This window comes from Aethalodelphis obliquidens, unplaced genomic scaffold (genome assembly GCF_003676395.1).
Source record: "Aethalodelphis obliquidens isolate GAN/ISIS:26980383/991018 unplaced genomic scaffold, ASM367639v1 scaffold65, whole genome shotgun sequence".
Taxonomy (NCBI): domain Eukaryota; kingdom Metazoa; phylum Chordata; class Mammalia; order Artiodactyla; family Delphinidae; genus Aethalodelphis; species Aethalodelphis obliquidens.
In genome coordinates this window covers 3455095-3473646 of record NW_020838009.1, presented here as the reverse complement: position 1 = coordinate 3473646, position 18552 = coordinate 3455095, and the positions used below count along the sequence as shown (strand labels likewise).

Genomic DNA, 18552 nt, shown 5'->3' with positions numbered 1-18552 from the left:
ATTGACAGCCCCTGACAATCGCCATGAGGCAGTGCCACCAGCCAAGGACTCTCAGTATGCCCAGCTCCCTCCTAGAGAGGGAGTCTCGGCCCAGAGTGGGCAGTGAAAAAACACCGAATAAAATATACAAAACAAACTTAGCAACAGCATCAAGCTATAACAAAATCACTGTAATAATTCTCTATACATATATTATTTTTCAATTTAAAAACAAAACTATTTTAACATCCTAGACCAGGGAAGGACTGGCAGACTTTTTCTGTAAATGGCTCTGTGGGCCATACAGTCTCTGCCACAACTTAATTAGGATGAGTTCCAGTAAAACTTTATTTGCAAAACCAGGCAGCAGTCTGGATTTGGCCCACAGGCTGTAGTTTGCCAGCCCATGTTCAAGACAACAGTAAGGGTACACTGCTCATCCAATTATTATGAAGAAACACGCTCATGTGTTTTTCTCAGAACTCAGACCATATAACATTTGTTCTCCAAGAAAAGAACATCACACAGAGGAACATAAGTAGGTCATGACAACAATGGAACACAATGGAATGCTTTATAGATTTCTGCTCCCTTAAGTAACCTTCCACTTTTTTCTTTCTCTACACCCATAAGGTCAAACACTTAAGTCAAAAGGCCAAGAGCTTTAATCCTGGCTCTAATCTCTTGTCAACTACATAACCCTGGACTTTATCACAACCACTCAGCTTAAGCTGACTTGCCTACAAAACGAGCAAATCTTCTTAGAAATGGTTTAATATGAGCAGATGTGAAAGCACTTTTGGAAACTCTAACTGATGATACTATTACTACTACTACTAATCACCATACTAATGAGAGCAGCCAATATTTGCGCCAGGTGTTCTAATAACTAATTTAACTTTCACAGCTTTGTAATGTATGATGCCTTTTTTTTACAGCAAATGAGAAAACTAAAGTGCAGAGAGGTTTCAAGGTTGCGCAAGTAACCAAGGGCAGGGTGGGACTTAAACCCAGGAAAACTTGCTTCAAAGCCCAAAGAAATCACTATATTCTATTGCCTCTGACAAAATGAAAGTTACTATTCTCAACAGATAACTGCAGTCTTACAAACATACGAAAATACTCAGAAATCTAGGAAGAGAAAAAGGTGGGGCTAGTGTTTTACACACTAAACTGAAACTTTTCTCACCAGTCTTTTTTGTTTCACTTTTTAAACAAGAGCATTTAAAGAACATTTGTAAAACAAAGACATCTGTACAAAATTAAATAACAAAAAGAAAATGTCCCATGTGTTTTTTAATACTAGGATTTTACTCTCTTACTATATCTAAGTTGTTTCTCAAAATGCAAGGCACCCTCTATATTAAAACTCCCACAGTTATCTGGATTTTAATATTAACTTTAGGGGGGAAATGAAAATGAAACCTTTAAGCAACTGGTACTACTTTACATCCTGCCTTTTGACAGGCCACTTAATTTTCAGGAATTATATTCTCAGTACAAACATTTGGAAAAGAATCTGAAGACTTTTTGTCTTCTGTACTCAAAGTACTATCTTTTCCTTAGTATATGCTACATGTTCTAACCAGAAGTTCCCAAATCTGGTAATGTATAGAAGAGAATGCTATCAGGAACTTTAAAAAAGTATTCCCTGCCTCCACCTCAGATGAACTGAGAAGCAGGCCCAGGATTCTGTATTTTTAAAAGATCTCATATAACTGGTGTTACCCATAAAGAATACTTGAGGTTCCCAAGAGAGTAAAACAACCCAATATAATATGAAGATAGTTAAAAAAATTTTTAAATCCTCTTCAACTTTTAAAGTTACAGATGTCACGTGTTTAGGAAATCTAAATGGAAAAAAGTAAGTATCAGAAAGAACTTTCTAAGGTTCAGAATTTGATTACAATAAATACAAATGGCCAAAGTTTTGATGAGCGTTTCTTTCTTTCTTTTTAAAGGAAAATCATGTCCAAATTGCTTGATGCCAGCCTAGCTTCTAGGTGAGAGAACTGTGTTACAATTACAGCCACTCCCCGTGACTCATCAGGGATGTTAGCTCTGTCACTGTGTACATGTTGCAGCAGCTGTCCTTTTCCAGATAAGGTCTGTACTGTGTCAGGGAGATTTTTAGAATTAATATGTTAACCTGCAGCAGTTAAAACTAATAATCGACTATAAGTCCATTTTGCATGTGACATACTATAATATTCCTTAAAAAAATTATAACATTAATTACAAAGATCAGGGTTAATACAATTTATATGTCTAAAATCTGAAATTCAGAGAGAATCAGCCTCACAAATATCTAAACTCAGGGGTGCATAACAACTGTTATCTGTATGATTTCTGACAATCTTGAGGACAGCTCTCTCCCAGGGAGGGACTTCTCCCTTGCCTCCTCAGGGAACACTCCCTGTGGTCCACCTCTGGGCGTTCTATCTATATTGTTTCTCTTGGCACTTTTAGTGACTTCTATGGCTTCAGCTAACACCCTCATGCAGTAAGTCCCAAATCACCACCTTGAATCTTAAACTGGTCAGCTCTGGACCTGAAATTTCAAGTGTCTACAGAAGATCTCCATATGGATTGCTGTTAAACCCTAGGTCCACCCCTAGGTGGCCTACAGAGCCCTGGGGAATGTCCAGAATTCTTATGTAAAGTGCTACACGTATGTGTACATGTGCATTTTTCTGGAAAGAAGAGTCATAATTTTCCTCATATTCTCAAATGTATATGTGACCCCAGAGACTATAAACTCAGGTAAGTCATATACTACTAGCATAGCAGACCCTTTGGCATAAATACCAGACAGTGTACTTTAAAGCAGAAAATAAAGTCCAGGTTAATCTCTCCACTAAAGGACTTCTACTGTATACAGTTAACTTGTCCTAAAGCTTGCTAGCATCTTCTAATGCAGTGGGTTAGCAAATTGCAGCTGAGAGCCAACTTTTTAAAAATAAAGTTTTATTGGAAAACAGCCATGCCCATTTATTTACATACTGTCTACAGTTAGTTTTGTGCCACAAAGACAGAGCTGAGTAGTGACAAGACTTGGCTCACATGCCTAAAATACTTATTCTTTGGCCTTTTATGAAACAGTTTGACCTCTGTTATTCTAGATAAGAAATACCTAAATTGATAAAGAAACACGAACCTAATTTAAGTAATCCAAAGACAACCTATCTTCTAATTTTATTTCTAAGCAAAACCAGAAACATGTACCAAGCACACACACCTGTTTTATTTTAAACAACAGAGCATGATTACCTGCCATTGCTGGGCTGCTGTGGAGACTGTCTAGAATGGTCAGAAGGCTCTGACCGCTGGTCAGGAGATCGTGATCGGCTGTGACGGGGAGGCCGGTCGTGTGATCGACCAGAATGATCTGATGCCAGTGACTGAATTTCTGAAATGTCTGTTAAACAAAAGAGTGCTGTTTATTTTCCCATGAAATGACTACAGTAAAATATAAGGTACTCCAATAATAATGGAAATAAGTTACTAAATATAAATTCATATAAAATGGTTGATTTAAGCATTAACTTAATCAGCTACTATTCGATATTGGTGAGCTGTCAACAGAAAAAATTTTTTTTGAATTCTTATATTTTGAAGGTGTCTGGCTTATAGAAAATTATCATTTCATTCTAAAATGTCAAATCTTCCCACTTTAAGAAACAGGTCACTTAAAGGGTCTCTGCAAACAGAGCCACACTCACCATCTCTCTCAGAGGCATTAGCAGAGTGGATACTGTCAGAAAGATCAGGGACATTCAGCAGGGTAGCCCGCTCATCTCTCTGAACTACCATCTTTAACTTGCCTTTAGACCTCTCTATCAATGTCTTTGCATCTGTCAATGACATATTTTCCGTCACGGTACCATTTATCTGCAACAGAAAAGAAACTATAGGTTGAAGGTAAATGACAAAAATACAAACGTTAACTTAGTCTGACATGAACAGGAATATCTAGACTACTCCTGGGCTTGCTCTGAGAACCAAAATATTCCCTTTACACTTTTCCTAAACTATCAAAGTACTCCTCCTTACTGAAATAATAAAATCTGTACTACACTGCTGCTCTGCCAGAAAAGCCCAAATTAGCATCTTCTACCTCCTCCCCATCACTTTCTATTACTCATGGGCAAACTAACAAAACACATCAATAATATCCGGAGGAGTTATCAAAACCACTTAATGTGGAACAACAAACAAATCTATCTACAAAAGTAACTCCTATTAGTGAAAAATACACATTTGGCGCTATTAATTCTCTAGGATGACTCTATGCCCAAAGAAAAGCGTCAGTGTTGACATGTAATAATAGCCAGTGGCAAACTATCTAGTCCCCAAATACTGATTTTTAATTCTTTTTGGCAAAATCGCTTCAAGCATGAACAGGAGCTATGTGGTCACACTAGAACTTGTTTTCTACTGCAGTTCATCAAAATGTAAGAATATGACTATACCTTCAATACAACATCGCCTTCTTGAATATTGCCATCTCTTGCTGCCAAACTATCTTGTGAAATTTCCTTTACAAATATATGGCTGGCCAATCGAAGACCATATTCTGAAATAATATATTTAAATGTCTTTAGTGTAAAATCCCAAGAGTAAAATCCCAAGACTCTTAAATAGAGTTTAAAAGTATGAAACTAATAATCACCGCATAGAGTTTTTAAGTACAATCAGTAATAAGAAATTATTCTTGGCCTCCCTGCAAAGAAGACATTTCCTCTAATCATCAGAAAGTTTTCACTGTCAGTGTGAAAGCAAAGGGAAAGTGCGTGGTTCAAACAAAAGATTGACACATCGTGCTCTCACTGTACTGAAAGAGAGAAAAATCCGAAGAGATAACCATTTCTCTCTGATGGTGTCATGCTGATGCACTAGCTTCTCAGAAGGTTTAAAGAATAAAATTCTGAAAAGGAAAACTCTGGAATCCTTTACGATTTTGTTGATGACTTTAACACCTCTCTGAGAGACATACACAGAGCATCAGCGTGCACCACTCAAACGAGGGCTTCAAACAAGCCAAGCAGATGTGGGGAGGAGTTAAAGATGCCAGTCCTTCCAACAACCGACAAAGTGCCCAAAGTGCCCAAAGTGCCCAGGAGCGTGGCAACATTAATTGCACCTGTGGGTGAGGGAGTGGTCAGAGTTAAAGAAGTTACCAGGAGAGTCCAGAAAACTGTCCAGGGGGCCTGCAAAGCTGTACAATGACTACAACTAACAGTATAATGTCAATAGAACAGGACTGCCCCGGTTGCGTTAGGAGAAAGAGTAGGACTGAGTCTTACTGGGAAAGAAAAACAAAACAAAAACCAGAAGGGAAACAAAACTGTTTTTAAGATGGGATAAGTTAGCAGACCTGCTACTCAAGCTTTTAAAAGTTACATCAGTTACAGTTCAACTTAAGGCAAATATACAAAGAGTGTTCACAAGCAGGAATAGAATCAGGGTTAAAAAAAAGAAAATGACCTTCTAGGGGATCTAGGCAGTCAACTATGTGTGCTCTAGAAATGGTGACTATATCTCACAGAAAGAAAGTATTGATTAAAAGACTGTCCTTATTTAAGACTTAAAAATTATAAATGACCAAAATACAGAGATGACTCTAAAATATTCCTTGTATATTAATGTATTCGTTTATTCTAAGTATTTCCTTAGTAAATATTAACTAGGTGGTAGGCACTAGAGATAAAAACCAGCAATTGAGACAGTCCCTGCACTCTGGCAGCTTCCCTAGTCAGTAGGGAAAAAGACGTTACCACAATTACCTGTGTGATGAAGAGTTCGGATGGAGCGATACATGATTCTGTGCCTAGTGGGGGTCAGAGAAGGCCTCCCTGAGAAGCAAATGCTAAAGCTGAAACTCTACCTAAGAAATACTAACACTAAACCTGAGAAATGGACTTCCCTGGTGGCGCAGTGGTTGAGAATCCACCTGCCAATGCAGGGGACACAGGTTCGAGACCTGGTCTGGGAAGATCCCACATGTCGCGGAGCAACTAGGCACGTGAGCCACAACTACTGAGCCTGCGCGTCTGGAGCCTATGCTCCGCAACAAGAGAGGCTGTGATAATGAGAGGCCCGCGCACCGCGATGAAGAGTGGCCCCTGCTTGCCACAACTAGAGAAAGCCCTCGCACAGAAACGAAGACCCAACACAGCAAAAATAAATAAATAAACAAATGTGGGTTTAAAAAAAAAAAAAAAAAGAATATAAACCTGAGAAATGAGGTTGGGTGGGGGGGGTGGTGTGTGTGTGTGTGTGTGCGCGCATGCGCGTGGGTGTGGGTGTGTGCGTGCGTGTGCACACTAGTCGTGACAGAATGGTTAAAAACAAGTGCACCAGAAGGTATGAAGGAAAGACAAGACAGGTTTGATGAAGTCATAAGTGTAGGGCAAGAGTCAGACAGAGAAGCAGCCCAGAGGACCCTGTAACCATGTGGAGCAGTCCACAGAATGGACCAGGGAGATCCAGAGACTGCATCATGAGGCTGGGTGAGTCACTTAATAGACAGTGGTGTGATGCTCCTCACCCGCCGTGCCCCACAACACAAAAAAGGAAAAAGTAACGATGTGTTGATTAACTTGATTGTGGTGATCGTTTCCTAGTGTATACATACCTCAAACCATCACACTGTACACACCTTAAATACATAACAACTTTACATATTAATATACAATGTCAATTACACCTCAATAAAGATGGAAGAAAAAAAAAGATGCTGGTAGCTTGGATGAGGGTGGTGGTGGTGGAGAAAGGAGGAGTAGGACAGTCAAGTGTGGTGTTTAGGAAGTTAGAAGGTGTTAACCGGGCATAGGAAAGCAGGGGAAAAAAGATGTCACGGAAAACTATACCATGCTGCCCCCGGCTGGCTTGAGAGACCGGGTAGACAGGAATATATGCAATGGGATATTTCATAAGAAACATTCCACGAGGGAGATGTGCTGTATCTGAGGGATGCAGACGAACACCTAAGTGTACATGCCTATGAGTCAGCTGGGGCACCAGGGTACACACACTGGACCTAGGGAGGGAGCTGTGCCATCATGAGCAGCCCACGACACTGAGAGACATGAGATTTCCTAAAGATGTTATATGAAGTAGAAAAGAGATTCTAGAACAGAAATCCACAGAACACTGAAAGGTAGAATGAGGACAAAGAGATTGCCAAGGATACAGAAAAGAAAGAGGGAGGAACCCCTGAAACCCACAGCATTACAGGAGCCAAGAGAAAACATTATTTCAAAAAACAGGGAGTGGTTAATTATTAGAGAAATGCAAATCAAAACTACAATGAGGTATCACCTCACACCAGTTAGAACGGGCATCATCAGAAAATCTACAAGCAACAAATGCTGGAGAGGGTGTGGAGAAAAGGGAACCCTCTTGAACTGTTGGTGGGAATGTAAATTGATACAGCCACTATGGAGAACAGTAGGGACGTTCCTTAAAAAACTAAAATAGAATTACAGTATGACCCAGCCATCCCACTACTGGGCATATACCCAGAGAAAACCATAATTCAAAAAGACACATGCACCCCAATGTTCACTGCAGCACTATTTACAATAGCCAGGTCATGGAAGCAACCTAAATGCCCATCAACAGATGAATGGATAAAGATGTGGTACATATATACAATGGAATATTACTTAGCCATAAAAAGAAATGAAACTGAGTCATTTGTAGAGACGTGGATGGACCTAGAGACTGTCATACAGAGTGAAGTAAGTCAGAAAGAGAAAAACAAATATGGTATATTAACATATGTATGTGAAACCTAGAAAAATAGTATAGATGAACCGGTTTGCAGGGCAGAAATAGAGACACAGATGTAGAGAACAAACGTATGGACACCAAGGGGGGAAACTGGGGGTGGTGGGGGTGGGGGTGGGATGGGATGAACGGGGAGACTGGGATTGACATATATACACTAATACGTATAAAACAGATAACTAGGGGCTTCCCTGGTGGCGCAGTGGTTGAGAGTCCGCCTGCCAATGCAGGGGATGTGGGTTCGTGCCCCAGTTTGGGAGGATCCCACATGCCGCGGAGCGGCTGGGCCCGTGAGCCATGGCCGCTGAGCCTGCGCGTCCGGAGCCTGTGCTCCGCGGCGGGAGAGGCCACAACAGTGAGAGGCCCGCATACCGCAAAAAAAAAAAAAAAAAAAAAAAAAAACAGATAACTAATAAGAACCTGCTGTATAAAAAATAAATAAAATTCAAAAAAAACAGGGAGTGGTTAACTATGTGAAATGGTACTGAAAAGGCAAGTAAGATAAAGACTAGAAATTTCTACCGGATTTAGTATGACCAGTTCTAGGAGCAGATACCAGAGAGAGAGGGCTGAAGAGTGAGTGGTGAACAAGGAGAAACAGCTCTGAACACAGACAGTCTGACTGAGAAGTTGGTATGGATGAGGGCAGAGGGGAGCAATAACCAGGAGACATGTCAGGTTTCAGTAAAGCGGATCAGAGCCAGCCTTCAAATACTCTTACACCTTTTTATCAAAATGATCAGTCATCAACGCTTTCCTGCATGGGAGAGACACGCCCACGGCAGCAAGAAGCCACAATCAGACTCATTTGTATCAAATGTGATAACCTGAGGGGAGGCAGCTAGGCTTCAGTTTCAAAATTTTTTGACAAACAAGTCCTTTGCTTTTAGAGCAATATCCTGTGGCGGGTCCTCTCCCTCCGACTCTCCATTTAGAAAAGGCAGCCTGCCCTCCCTCCGAAACCAATGATTTCTACCCAGATGTAGGTACTACTGATCCTGACAGCTAAGTAAAACACTGAATTGCAACTTGGTGATGGCGTGACATTTCTTGTATTAGCCTATTCTACTCACAAGAAGTAATCCAAAATCCAACTACTGGACAATTTATGTGAAGTACTATCTGCTACAACAAAATGATTCAAGAAGAGGAAACAGATGACCCCTGAAGCCTGACATCACAGGATTTGATTTAAAGCAACAGGACACAAAAACGAAGATAACAGAAGACAACAAAGCAAAGATATAAAGTGATGGCAAACTTACTTCTCATTAAAATTAGTCTTAAAATTTTCATGTGAAAATGATAAACGAGTTGGTAGAAAATACCTTCGTTTTTCCGGGATTTCACCAGTGTGACTTTGGTGGGTCTGGCAGGTTGACTGGAAGCCACAGATCGCCTATCAGATCGCGGAGACAGACTCCTCTCTCGACTTGCACTTCTATCCCTGGCCCAGCTCTTCTCACTCCTCCTGTTAACCATGCCCCCACGGCCACTTCTCGGGTCGTGTACTTCCTCATCATAACTATCTTCTTCATTCTCAGATACTGGTTCAGGATCAGGACGACTTACTGGTATCTGAACTTTCTTTTTCCTTCGAATGGTCTACAAATAAGAAGGATTAGAATATGAGCTGATTTTCATATATGTACTTTCAGTTCTTAAGAGAGGAAGATCACATTTTTCTGGTCTCATACTCATTATAAATAAGAGATATAATACACAAATATAACAAATTAATAAGGAATACTTTTCTATATTGGTTATCTTTTCTGCTCTCCTGGTAAACAGATCTGGTTAAGAAGCAAATTTGGAATAGAGGGCCTAATAAAGTTCTTAATTAATTCAGAAGATCTTCTATGTGTAATAATTACAAGCTTACAGGAAAACTAATAATTACTGGTGGTTTGAATAAAGGAGGGAGCACTGTACTCTAATACAATCAAATATACTGTAGTTGTTACCAAACCAGAGCAAACTTGCAGGCCCAACTTGATTCCTTAAAAATTTCAGAATCCATGAGTATCAAGGCCCACAACTGTCCTACTGGAACTCTAAGAGAGAAATTTATTGTACTTCCACACTAACACTGAACTTAGTGTTGTGTTGGAGCTAATAACTCCATGATACTCCACCAATACAAACTTTGTTTCTCTCTCTCCAAAATTTGTAATTTATGGTCTATGCATAAATTCCTTCTTCTGGCTTTCTTTACTCAATTGACTCTGATACTGGTTCAATTTTCCCTGTCCACTTATTTCCTTTACTTTCTGTAAGATCAAGATCTATTTGCGTTGCCTTCTGACTGAGTGGCCTCTTAATCCCTGGACTGCACTCTGTCTTCTCACACCAGTATACATTTGATCTCATCAGAGATCTGCAAGATCTTCTTGAGTAACACTCCTTGTCTTCTACTTCTGACACCCTGATCTACTGAAACTTCTCCATGTCCATCTTATGTCTGACTCCTCCATGCCCTCCTATTCTCCTAGTCCATCAATTCCCTCCTGGTTTCAACTGTCTTCCTCCCAAGTTTGATGAGTTGTCATGCTTCGATATTTAAATGATTTTCTCTAGCCCCGGGATACCACAGCCCTGTACCTGCTGAGTCAGGACCCAGCCCACCCCAGTAGGCTGGCACCAGCCCCTGGACCCCCAGGGCCCTGCAGCCAGAGACTCCATGACCAGCCTGCCTACGCTGGGCACTAGCCCTGGGACACATAGGACCCTGACCCTGTCCACCAGTAGGCCGATACTAGCTCTGAAACACCTTGGACCCATCAGCCAGCCACTCTGGGATCCAGCCCCACTCACCAGTAGGCTTACAAAGCTTTGGAACACCCCGAACCCTGCAGCCAGTGATGTCTGAAACCAGCCTGCTCACCAGCAAGCCTACACTAGGACCCCTGGCCGCACAACCAGCCACCCAGCTCTACCCACCAGTGGGCCAGCACTAGAGAGAGAGGGCCCAAATCAATAATATCAGAAATGAAAAAGCAGAAGTTACAACTGACAGCACCGAAATACAAAAGATCACAAGAGATTACTGTGAACAATTATACGCAAATAAAATGGACAACCTAGAAGAAATGGACAAATTCCTAGAAATGTACAACCTCCCAAGACTGAACCAGGAAGAAATAGAAAATATGAACAGACCAATTATCAGTAATGAAACTGAATCAATAATTTAAAAACTCCCAACAAACAGAAGTCCAAGACCATATGGCTTCACAAGTGAATTCTACCAAACATTTACAGAAGAGTTAACATGTATCCTTCTGAAACTCTTCCAAAACATTGCAGAGGAAGGAGTGCTTCTGAACTCATTCTATGAGGCCAGCATCACCCTGAGAGCAAAACCAGACAAAGAGAAGAGAAAAGAAAATTACAGGCCAATATCAATGATAAACATAGATGCAAAATTACTCAACAAAATATTAGCAAACTGAATTCAACAATACATTTAAAGGATCATACACCATGATCAAGTGGGATTTACCTCATGGATGTAAGGATGGTTCAATACCCACAAATCGATGGGATATGTGATATGTACCACATTAACAAACTGAGGAAGAAAAATTTTATGATCGTCTCAATAAATGTTGAAAAAGCTTTTAATAAAATTCAACATCTACGTATGATTAAAAAAACTCAACAAAGTGCATATAGAGGGAACATACCGCAACATAAAAAAGGTCATATATAAGCCCACAGCTAACATGGTGGGCTCAATGGTATAAAGCTGAGAGCATTTTCTCTAAGATCAGGAACAAGACAAGGATGCCCACTGTCGCTCTTTTATTGAACTTAGTGTTGGAAGTCCTAGCCCCAGCAATCAGACAAGAAAAAGAAAAGGAATCCAAATTGGAAAGGAAGAAGTACAACTGTTACTGTTTGAGGATGACATGATACTCTATAGAAAATCCTAAAGGCATCATGAATAAACTGCTAAGAGCTCATCAATAAATTCAGCAAAGTTGCAGGATACAAAATTAATACAAAGAAATCTGTTGTATTTCTATACACTAACAACGAACTATCAGAAAGAGAAATTAAGAAAACAATCCCATTTACAAATCGCATCAAAAAATAAAATCCCTGGGGGCTTCCCTGGTGGCGCAGTGATTGAGAGCCCGCCTGCTGATGCAGGGCACACAGGTTCGCGCTCCGGTCCGGGAAGATCCCACATGCCGCGGAGCGGATGGGCCCATGAGCCATGGCTGCTGAGCCTGTGCGTCCAGAGCCTGTGCTCCGCAACAGGAGAGGCCACAACAGTGAGAGGCCCACGTATCGCAAAAAATAAATAAATTAATTAATTAATTAAAATCCCTGGGAATAAATCTAACTAAGGAGGTAAAACACCTATACTCGGAAATATAACGACACCAATGCAAGAAACTGAAGACAACGGGAACAGATGTAAAGATATACCAAGTTCATGGACTGGAAAACTTAATATTGCTAAAATGACCATACTGTCCAAAGCCATCTAAATATCCAATGCAATCCCTATCAAAATGCCAATGGCATTTTTCACAGAACTAGAACAAGTAATTCTAAAATTTATATGGAAACACAAAAGACCCCAAATAGCAAAAAATGAACAAACAAAAACAATCTTGAGAATGAAGAACAAAGCTGGAGGCATCATGCACCCAGATTTCAAACTATACTATATGGTTACAGTCATCAAAACAGCATGGTACTAGCACAAAACCAGACACATAAATCAATGGAACGGAACAGAAGGCCCAGAAGATGAATCCACACTTACATGGGCAATTAATCTATGACAAAGGAGGCAAGAATGTACAATGGGGAAAAAACAGCCTCTTCAATAAATTGTGCTGGGAAAACAGGACAATTACATACAGAAGAATCATACTGGACTACTCTCTCATATCATGCACAAAAATAAATTCAAAATGGATACAAGATTTAAATATAAGCCCTGAAACCATAAAACTCCTAGAAGAAAACATAGGCAGTACACTATTTGACATCAGTCTTAAAAATGTTTTTTGGATATGCCTCCTCAGGCAAGGGAAACAAAAGCACAAACAGGACTACATTCAACTAAAAAAGCTTTTACACAGTGAAGTTAACTATCAACAAAACAAAAAGGCCGCAGACGCAATGGGAGAAGATATTTGCAAACAATATGACCCACAAGGGATTAATATCCAAAATATACAAAGAACTTACACAACTCAACGTCAAAAAATAAACAAACAACTCAATTAAAAACTGGGCAGAGGATCTGAATAGACATTTTTCCAAAGAAGACATACAGATGGCCAACGGGCACATGACAAGATGCTCAATATCACTAATCATCAGTGAAATGCAAATCAAAACCACAATGAGATATCACCTCCCACCTGTCAGAATGGCAATTATGAAAAAGAAAACAAATAACAAGCACTGACAAGGATGTGGAGAAAAGGGAACACTCATGCTCTGTTGGTGGGAATGTAAATTAGTCCAGCCACTACGCAAAACAGTATGGAAACTCCTCAAAAAATTAAAAATAGAACTACCATATGATCCAGCAAATTCCACTCCTATTCACCCAGAGAAAATAAAAACACTAATTAGAAAAGACATTTATGGGAATCCCCTGGTGGTCCAGTGGTTAGGACTCTGCACTTCCACTGCGAGGGGCATGGGTGCAATCCCTGGTCGGGGAACTAAGATCCTGCATGCCACGAGGCCAAAAAAAAAAAAAAAAAAAGGAGGGGAGGGAAGAAAGGAAAAGGAAAAGACATTTGCATGTCTCTGTTCATTGCAGCATTATTTATGATATCCAAGATATGGAAGCAAAGCAAGTGCCCATCAACAGATGAACGGATAAAGAAGATTTGATACACACACACACACACACACACACACACACACACGAATACTACTCAGCCATGAGAAAGAGTAACATCTTGCCATCTGCAACAACACAGATGGACCTGGAGGGTATTACACTAAGTGAAATAAGTCAGACAGAGAAAGACAACTACTGTATGATTTCACTTATATGTGGAATCTAAACAACAAATGAACGAACATAACAAAACAGAAATGGAGTTACAGATACAGAGAACAGGCGGCTGCCAGAGGGAAAGGAACAGGTGAGACAGATCAAACAAACTTCCAGTTGCAAAATAAATGAGTCATGGGTATGAAATGTACAGTGTAGGAAACACAGTAACTACCTAGTATCTTTGTATGGTGACATATCGTAACTAGATTTATCCTGGTGACCATTTTGAAATGTAGAGAAATATAGAATCACCATGTTGTGTAACAGGAACTAACAGTGTTGTAGGTCAATTATACTTCAAAAACAAACAAATTTATAGAAAAAGAGGTCAGATTTGTAGCTACAGAGGTGACGGGGGCTGGGGGGATTGGATGAGGGCAATCAAAAGTGCAAATTGGGGCTTCCCTGGTGGCACAGCGGTTGAGAATCCGCCTGCCAAGGCAGGGGACACAGGTTCGATCCCTAGTCCGGGAAGATCCCACATGCCGCAGCAACTAAGCCCGTGTGCCACAACTACTGAGCCTGCGCTCTAGAGCCCGCGAGCCACAACTACTGAAGCCGGCGTGCCTAGAGCCTGTGCTCCGCAACGAGTGATGCCACCGCAATGAGAAGCCTGCGCACCACAATGAAGAGTAGCCCCCGCAACCAGAGAAAGACCACGCACAGCAACAAAGACCCAATGCAGTCAAAAATAAAATTATTATTATTATTTTTTTAAAGTGCAGACTTCCCTTCATAAGATAAATAAGTACTAAGGACATAATGTACAACATGGTAAATATAATTAAAGTTGCTAAGAGAGTAAATCCTAAGTGTTCTCATCACAAGGAAAAAATGTTTTTTTCTATTTCTTTAACTTTGTATCTATATGAGATGATGGATGTCATAATTTCATGAAGTCAAATCATCATGCTGCACACCTTAAACTTACACAGTGCCGTATGTCAACTGTATCTCAGTAAAGCTGGGGGGAAGTTACTTTCTCTTGACCTGTTGGTCCTGTGCCAGGTCAAACCCTGTCCTGTATTATCTTCCCCTTCAGATGGCTGCATCCCCACACCGGCTGGTTAGGTTCTCCTCTATAAATTCATTTTACTTGAAAGAATTCTTTCATTTATTCAGCAATCCTTTCATCTACCTCTTGTTGCCTCAAATTCCATGGAATGTGCTAACACAGGTATCCCGAAACCGTTCTCTGAGATGCCAGTCACTAGGCCTGATTTATAGAGATCAGTGCCACTTCACCTCCCCACTCCCACATGCTTTCAGTGTCTCATTTATTTGGTCTTCCTTCCTGGTCTCAGACAATTCGATCCTCTTCCTGCATGAACAACACCCTTTCAGAGGGGCTTATTCTCATCCCTCCCCACCTCCAAGACCTTTCCTCATCAATTACCACCCCCCCGCAAGCCAGGTACCAACAACTATAATCTCTCCCTATTTACTTCCAGTCTGTCCTCTGCCTACTAATCTGCAAACTCATCTTCAATTCCCATCTCGCTACTCATTTCCAAGCTATCATCTTTTCTCTTCCTTTTGTGACTCACTTTCTTCAAAGGGCTGCTCCACACTTAATACCGCAGCTTCTTACCACCAAGAGTGATCAGAGAAGGCCTCCCTGAGGACACATCGAAGCTAAAGGTCAACAAGCAGCAAGAGGCCAGCATGTGGAAAGGACAGGCAGCCAAGGCCCTGTTATGAATGAAGAAAAGGCTGCCTGCCTTGCTACTCTTGGTGCCTCATGGCTGAGGCCCTTCTCGGGCAACATTTACTGTAAAGCACCCCTCACTGCCTCCCTGAGTCTTACTCTCACCTCTATTTCCATCTCCAACATGTTGTATTAGAAGCAATTCTTTGTGTTAGCACTTCGATCTTCAATCGCTCCCTAGTAAGGTATAAACAAAATAACCAGTTGAGTCCTCAAAGCTTTCCCCGTCACTCCCCTAAGAGAGTGAGCACCACCTGTCTGAAATCTGCACCTGACGCACCCTCCATCTCAGATGATTTGCATGATGGCTGTGACTGTGTGTACCCATCAAGCCTACTGAAATTCAAGTTCCCTGAGGAGAAGGTCCTGGCCAGGTCATTTTAACTGTACCTGTAATGAAGTATTTGCACGTAGTAAGTGTTTAACTCATTGAAAAATATCCAATCCTGCTATGATTCCCCATTTATATTATGAGGTAAGTACTATAAACCCACTCAGGCTTGGTAATCATACTTGATTTTAACACTGAAAATTGTGAAACAAAAATTTTGGGAAAAAATGCCTACTTCAAAACAGGTCAGCTGAATTAAACATTCAAATATAAAACAAAACAATGAAATTATGTAAGTACTAGAATAAAATATAAGATATATGTTTTTATAACTCTGGTAAGGTAAAGACTTTTGTAAGCATGACACCAAAGGCAGAGCCAATCAAGTGAAAGTCTGACAGATATGACAGGATAAAAATGAAAACATTCCCATGATGATGAAATAAAATGATATAAAAGCAAACCAAAAAAACACTGTAAACAACGTACACACACTCACAAAGAAAATGGAAAAACAATATATGCAGTGTATACCACAAAAGGCTAATCATCTTAATACACACAACACTAGTGTGACAGTCATCAACATAAGAATAGGAACAGGCAAAGAAACATAACGGGAAGTATACATACCAGGTGAAGATCAAACCCACTTGTAATTTGAAATACTATGTTTAGTCCATCAGTTTGGCAGAGATGTAAGCGTTGATGAAATTGTACTCTCTCAGTAGCTTATTGGTTTTCTAATGGGCAAATTGGCAATCCATGTATCAAAAGTCGTTCATGCCATCTGACTCTAAAAAGCTACTCCTAAGAAGTTATTCTTAAAAAGTAACTGAACAAGTAGATAGAAATACGATGATCTTTATTATTTTTAAAATAATAAAGATTATTTAAAAAATAATCTTATTAAAAATAATTTTAATAAGATTATTTTAAAATAATCTTAATTTTTAAAAAAATACTTGTGGAAACTGGACATTGAAATGCCCATCAGTGAATGCATTGAGGAAGTGTGCACACACACTGAAATGCTATGCAGCCATGTGGGTAAATACTAAAGTGTTCAGAGTTTATCTCTAGGAAGGTGTTTTCGCCCATTCGCTTCATAATGCTTTTTTAGTATGTTCAGAATTTTAGTAAAAACTACACATGTTCACTATGTTATAAACAATCTTTTACTATCTTCTCTTCACCTACTGTTAAACAAAATTAAGCACATTTATGGTAGTTATATTATCAAAGGAGTTCTAACATTTTAATTCAACGGAAAAGAAATTTATTGAGCCTAATGCCCAAGGGATCTTAGTTTATGGGAAGATATAAACTAAGAACCATCAAAATATAAGAGCCCAGGGCCGGGGAGGGAAGGAGCTAGCTACTCAGAACTGGAGGGAAAAAAAACATATATAGTGACCTGAGGTTCCGGTTATGGCAGGAGATGAGTTAAGGAAGACATCCTACAATGAAAGGCCACATTTTAAAACACTACGGTTTTATTCTCAATGATGAAACCTTAGCGTATGTTGATGACGTAACCCACTCTCTTCAGACGCAGGAATGAACAGCTACCCTCTGCTGACTGAACATGCTTCCACCCAACCCTCCTACAGCTTCTCCCTGAAGAGCAAACTACTTGCCCAACCTTCCTGAGTTCCACCTTTCCAAATGATGTAGCGAAGCACAGTGAGAGGAAAACTCATCCTTCTTACATGTGCTATTTCAAATACATAACAGGTTTTGGACTGTTTCTTACAAAATCATTTCTATGGTTAGAAAAGTCTGAAGTGTAGGAGTACAACTTTCTTGGTTGTATTATTGATGTGGGGCATGTGTACTAAACATTTTGCATGGAAAAACACAACAGTTCAATATTCCAAAGAATGAAGCTGGAGCTATGGGTGAAGCTCACAACCTCAGACACAGGGAGAAAAATCCAATTTACCTATGGTGCTCACCTTGGAATATGCAGTGACTCATCTGAAGAACACTTATTCAATTTATAAAAACCAACAAATACAAAAATTAGCAATTTGCTTCTGTAAATGCTACAATCTCATGTTATAAAAACTGTTTAAAAATTGTACCATCAACTAGCCAGTCTGTACACGAACTGCAATTTAAAACAACACTAGAGTTCCAAATTTAAAAATACAGTTACAACAAAAAGCTGTGAAAACACATGCACAGTAGATGATGCCTGTCATCTGGAATGCAGTAACTAAACTCTGGGTCTACTGCCACATGAGAAAACTCACTTAACCAGCAAGGACACTGGTGCGGAGATGAGCCATACGGCACAGCAGCCTACACAAGGTGAGAGGGCCTCCAACTGTGGGTATACAGTCTCAGGAAATACCCCTTCTGGCTCTCACCATAGCTCCCAGAGGTCAAAACACCATGCAGGCCTCCTCACTCCAGCCCTCTCCTTTCTGTTGGGTCCACTGTGGCTCTGACTGTCTGCTGCAAAGTAGAAAGGTTCTCAGTGGACAAGGCAGGACAAACCATGTAGCCGCCAGCCTCTTCCTCCTACTCTATACACCTGAGCTAACGCCTCAAGCAGTACCTTAATTAGGCCTTTCAGAGTCTAGATAAGGCAGAAACAGGGGCAGCAAAATGGTTAACGTGCTCCTCTATGCATTGATAGATATACATATATATATATATTTTTTTGGCCTCATGGCATGTGGGATCCTAGTT

At 40.3% G+C, this 18552-nt stretch overlaps 1 protein-coding gene across 12 annotated transcripts in view; it reads right to left on the bottom strand.

Moving 5' to 3' along the window:
* The window catches only part of TJP1 (tight junction protein 1), a 350674-nt gene that overhangs the window by 45579 nt on the left and 286543 nt on the right, over positions 1 to 18552 (bottom strand). For all 12 annotated transcript variants that reach the window (XR_003429203.1, XM_027089108.1, XM_027089109.1 and 9 more), the window contains 4 exons: positions 9102 to 9378; positions 4452 to 4555; positions 3702 to 3870; positions 3250 to 3397 (listed from right to left, as the gene is read on the bottom strand). Coding sequence is in view for 11 of the 12 variants with exons in the window: in XM_027089108.1 (XP_026944909.1) it covers positions 3250 to 3397; positions 3702 to 3870; positions 4452 to 4555; positions 9102 to 9378 (698 nt within the window). In the remaining variant the exon portion in view is untranslated. The remainder of the gene's footprint in view (positions 1 to 3249; positions 3398 to 3701; positions 3871 to 4451; positions 4556 to 9101; positions 9379 to 18552) is intronic.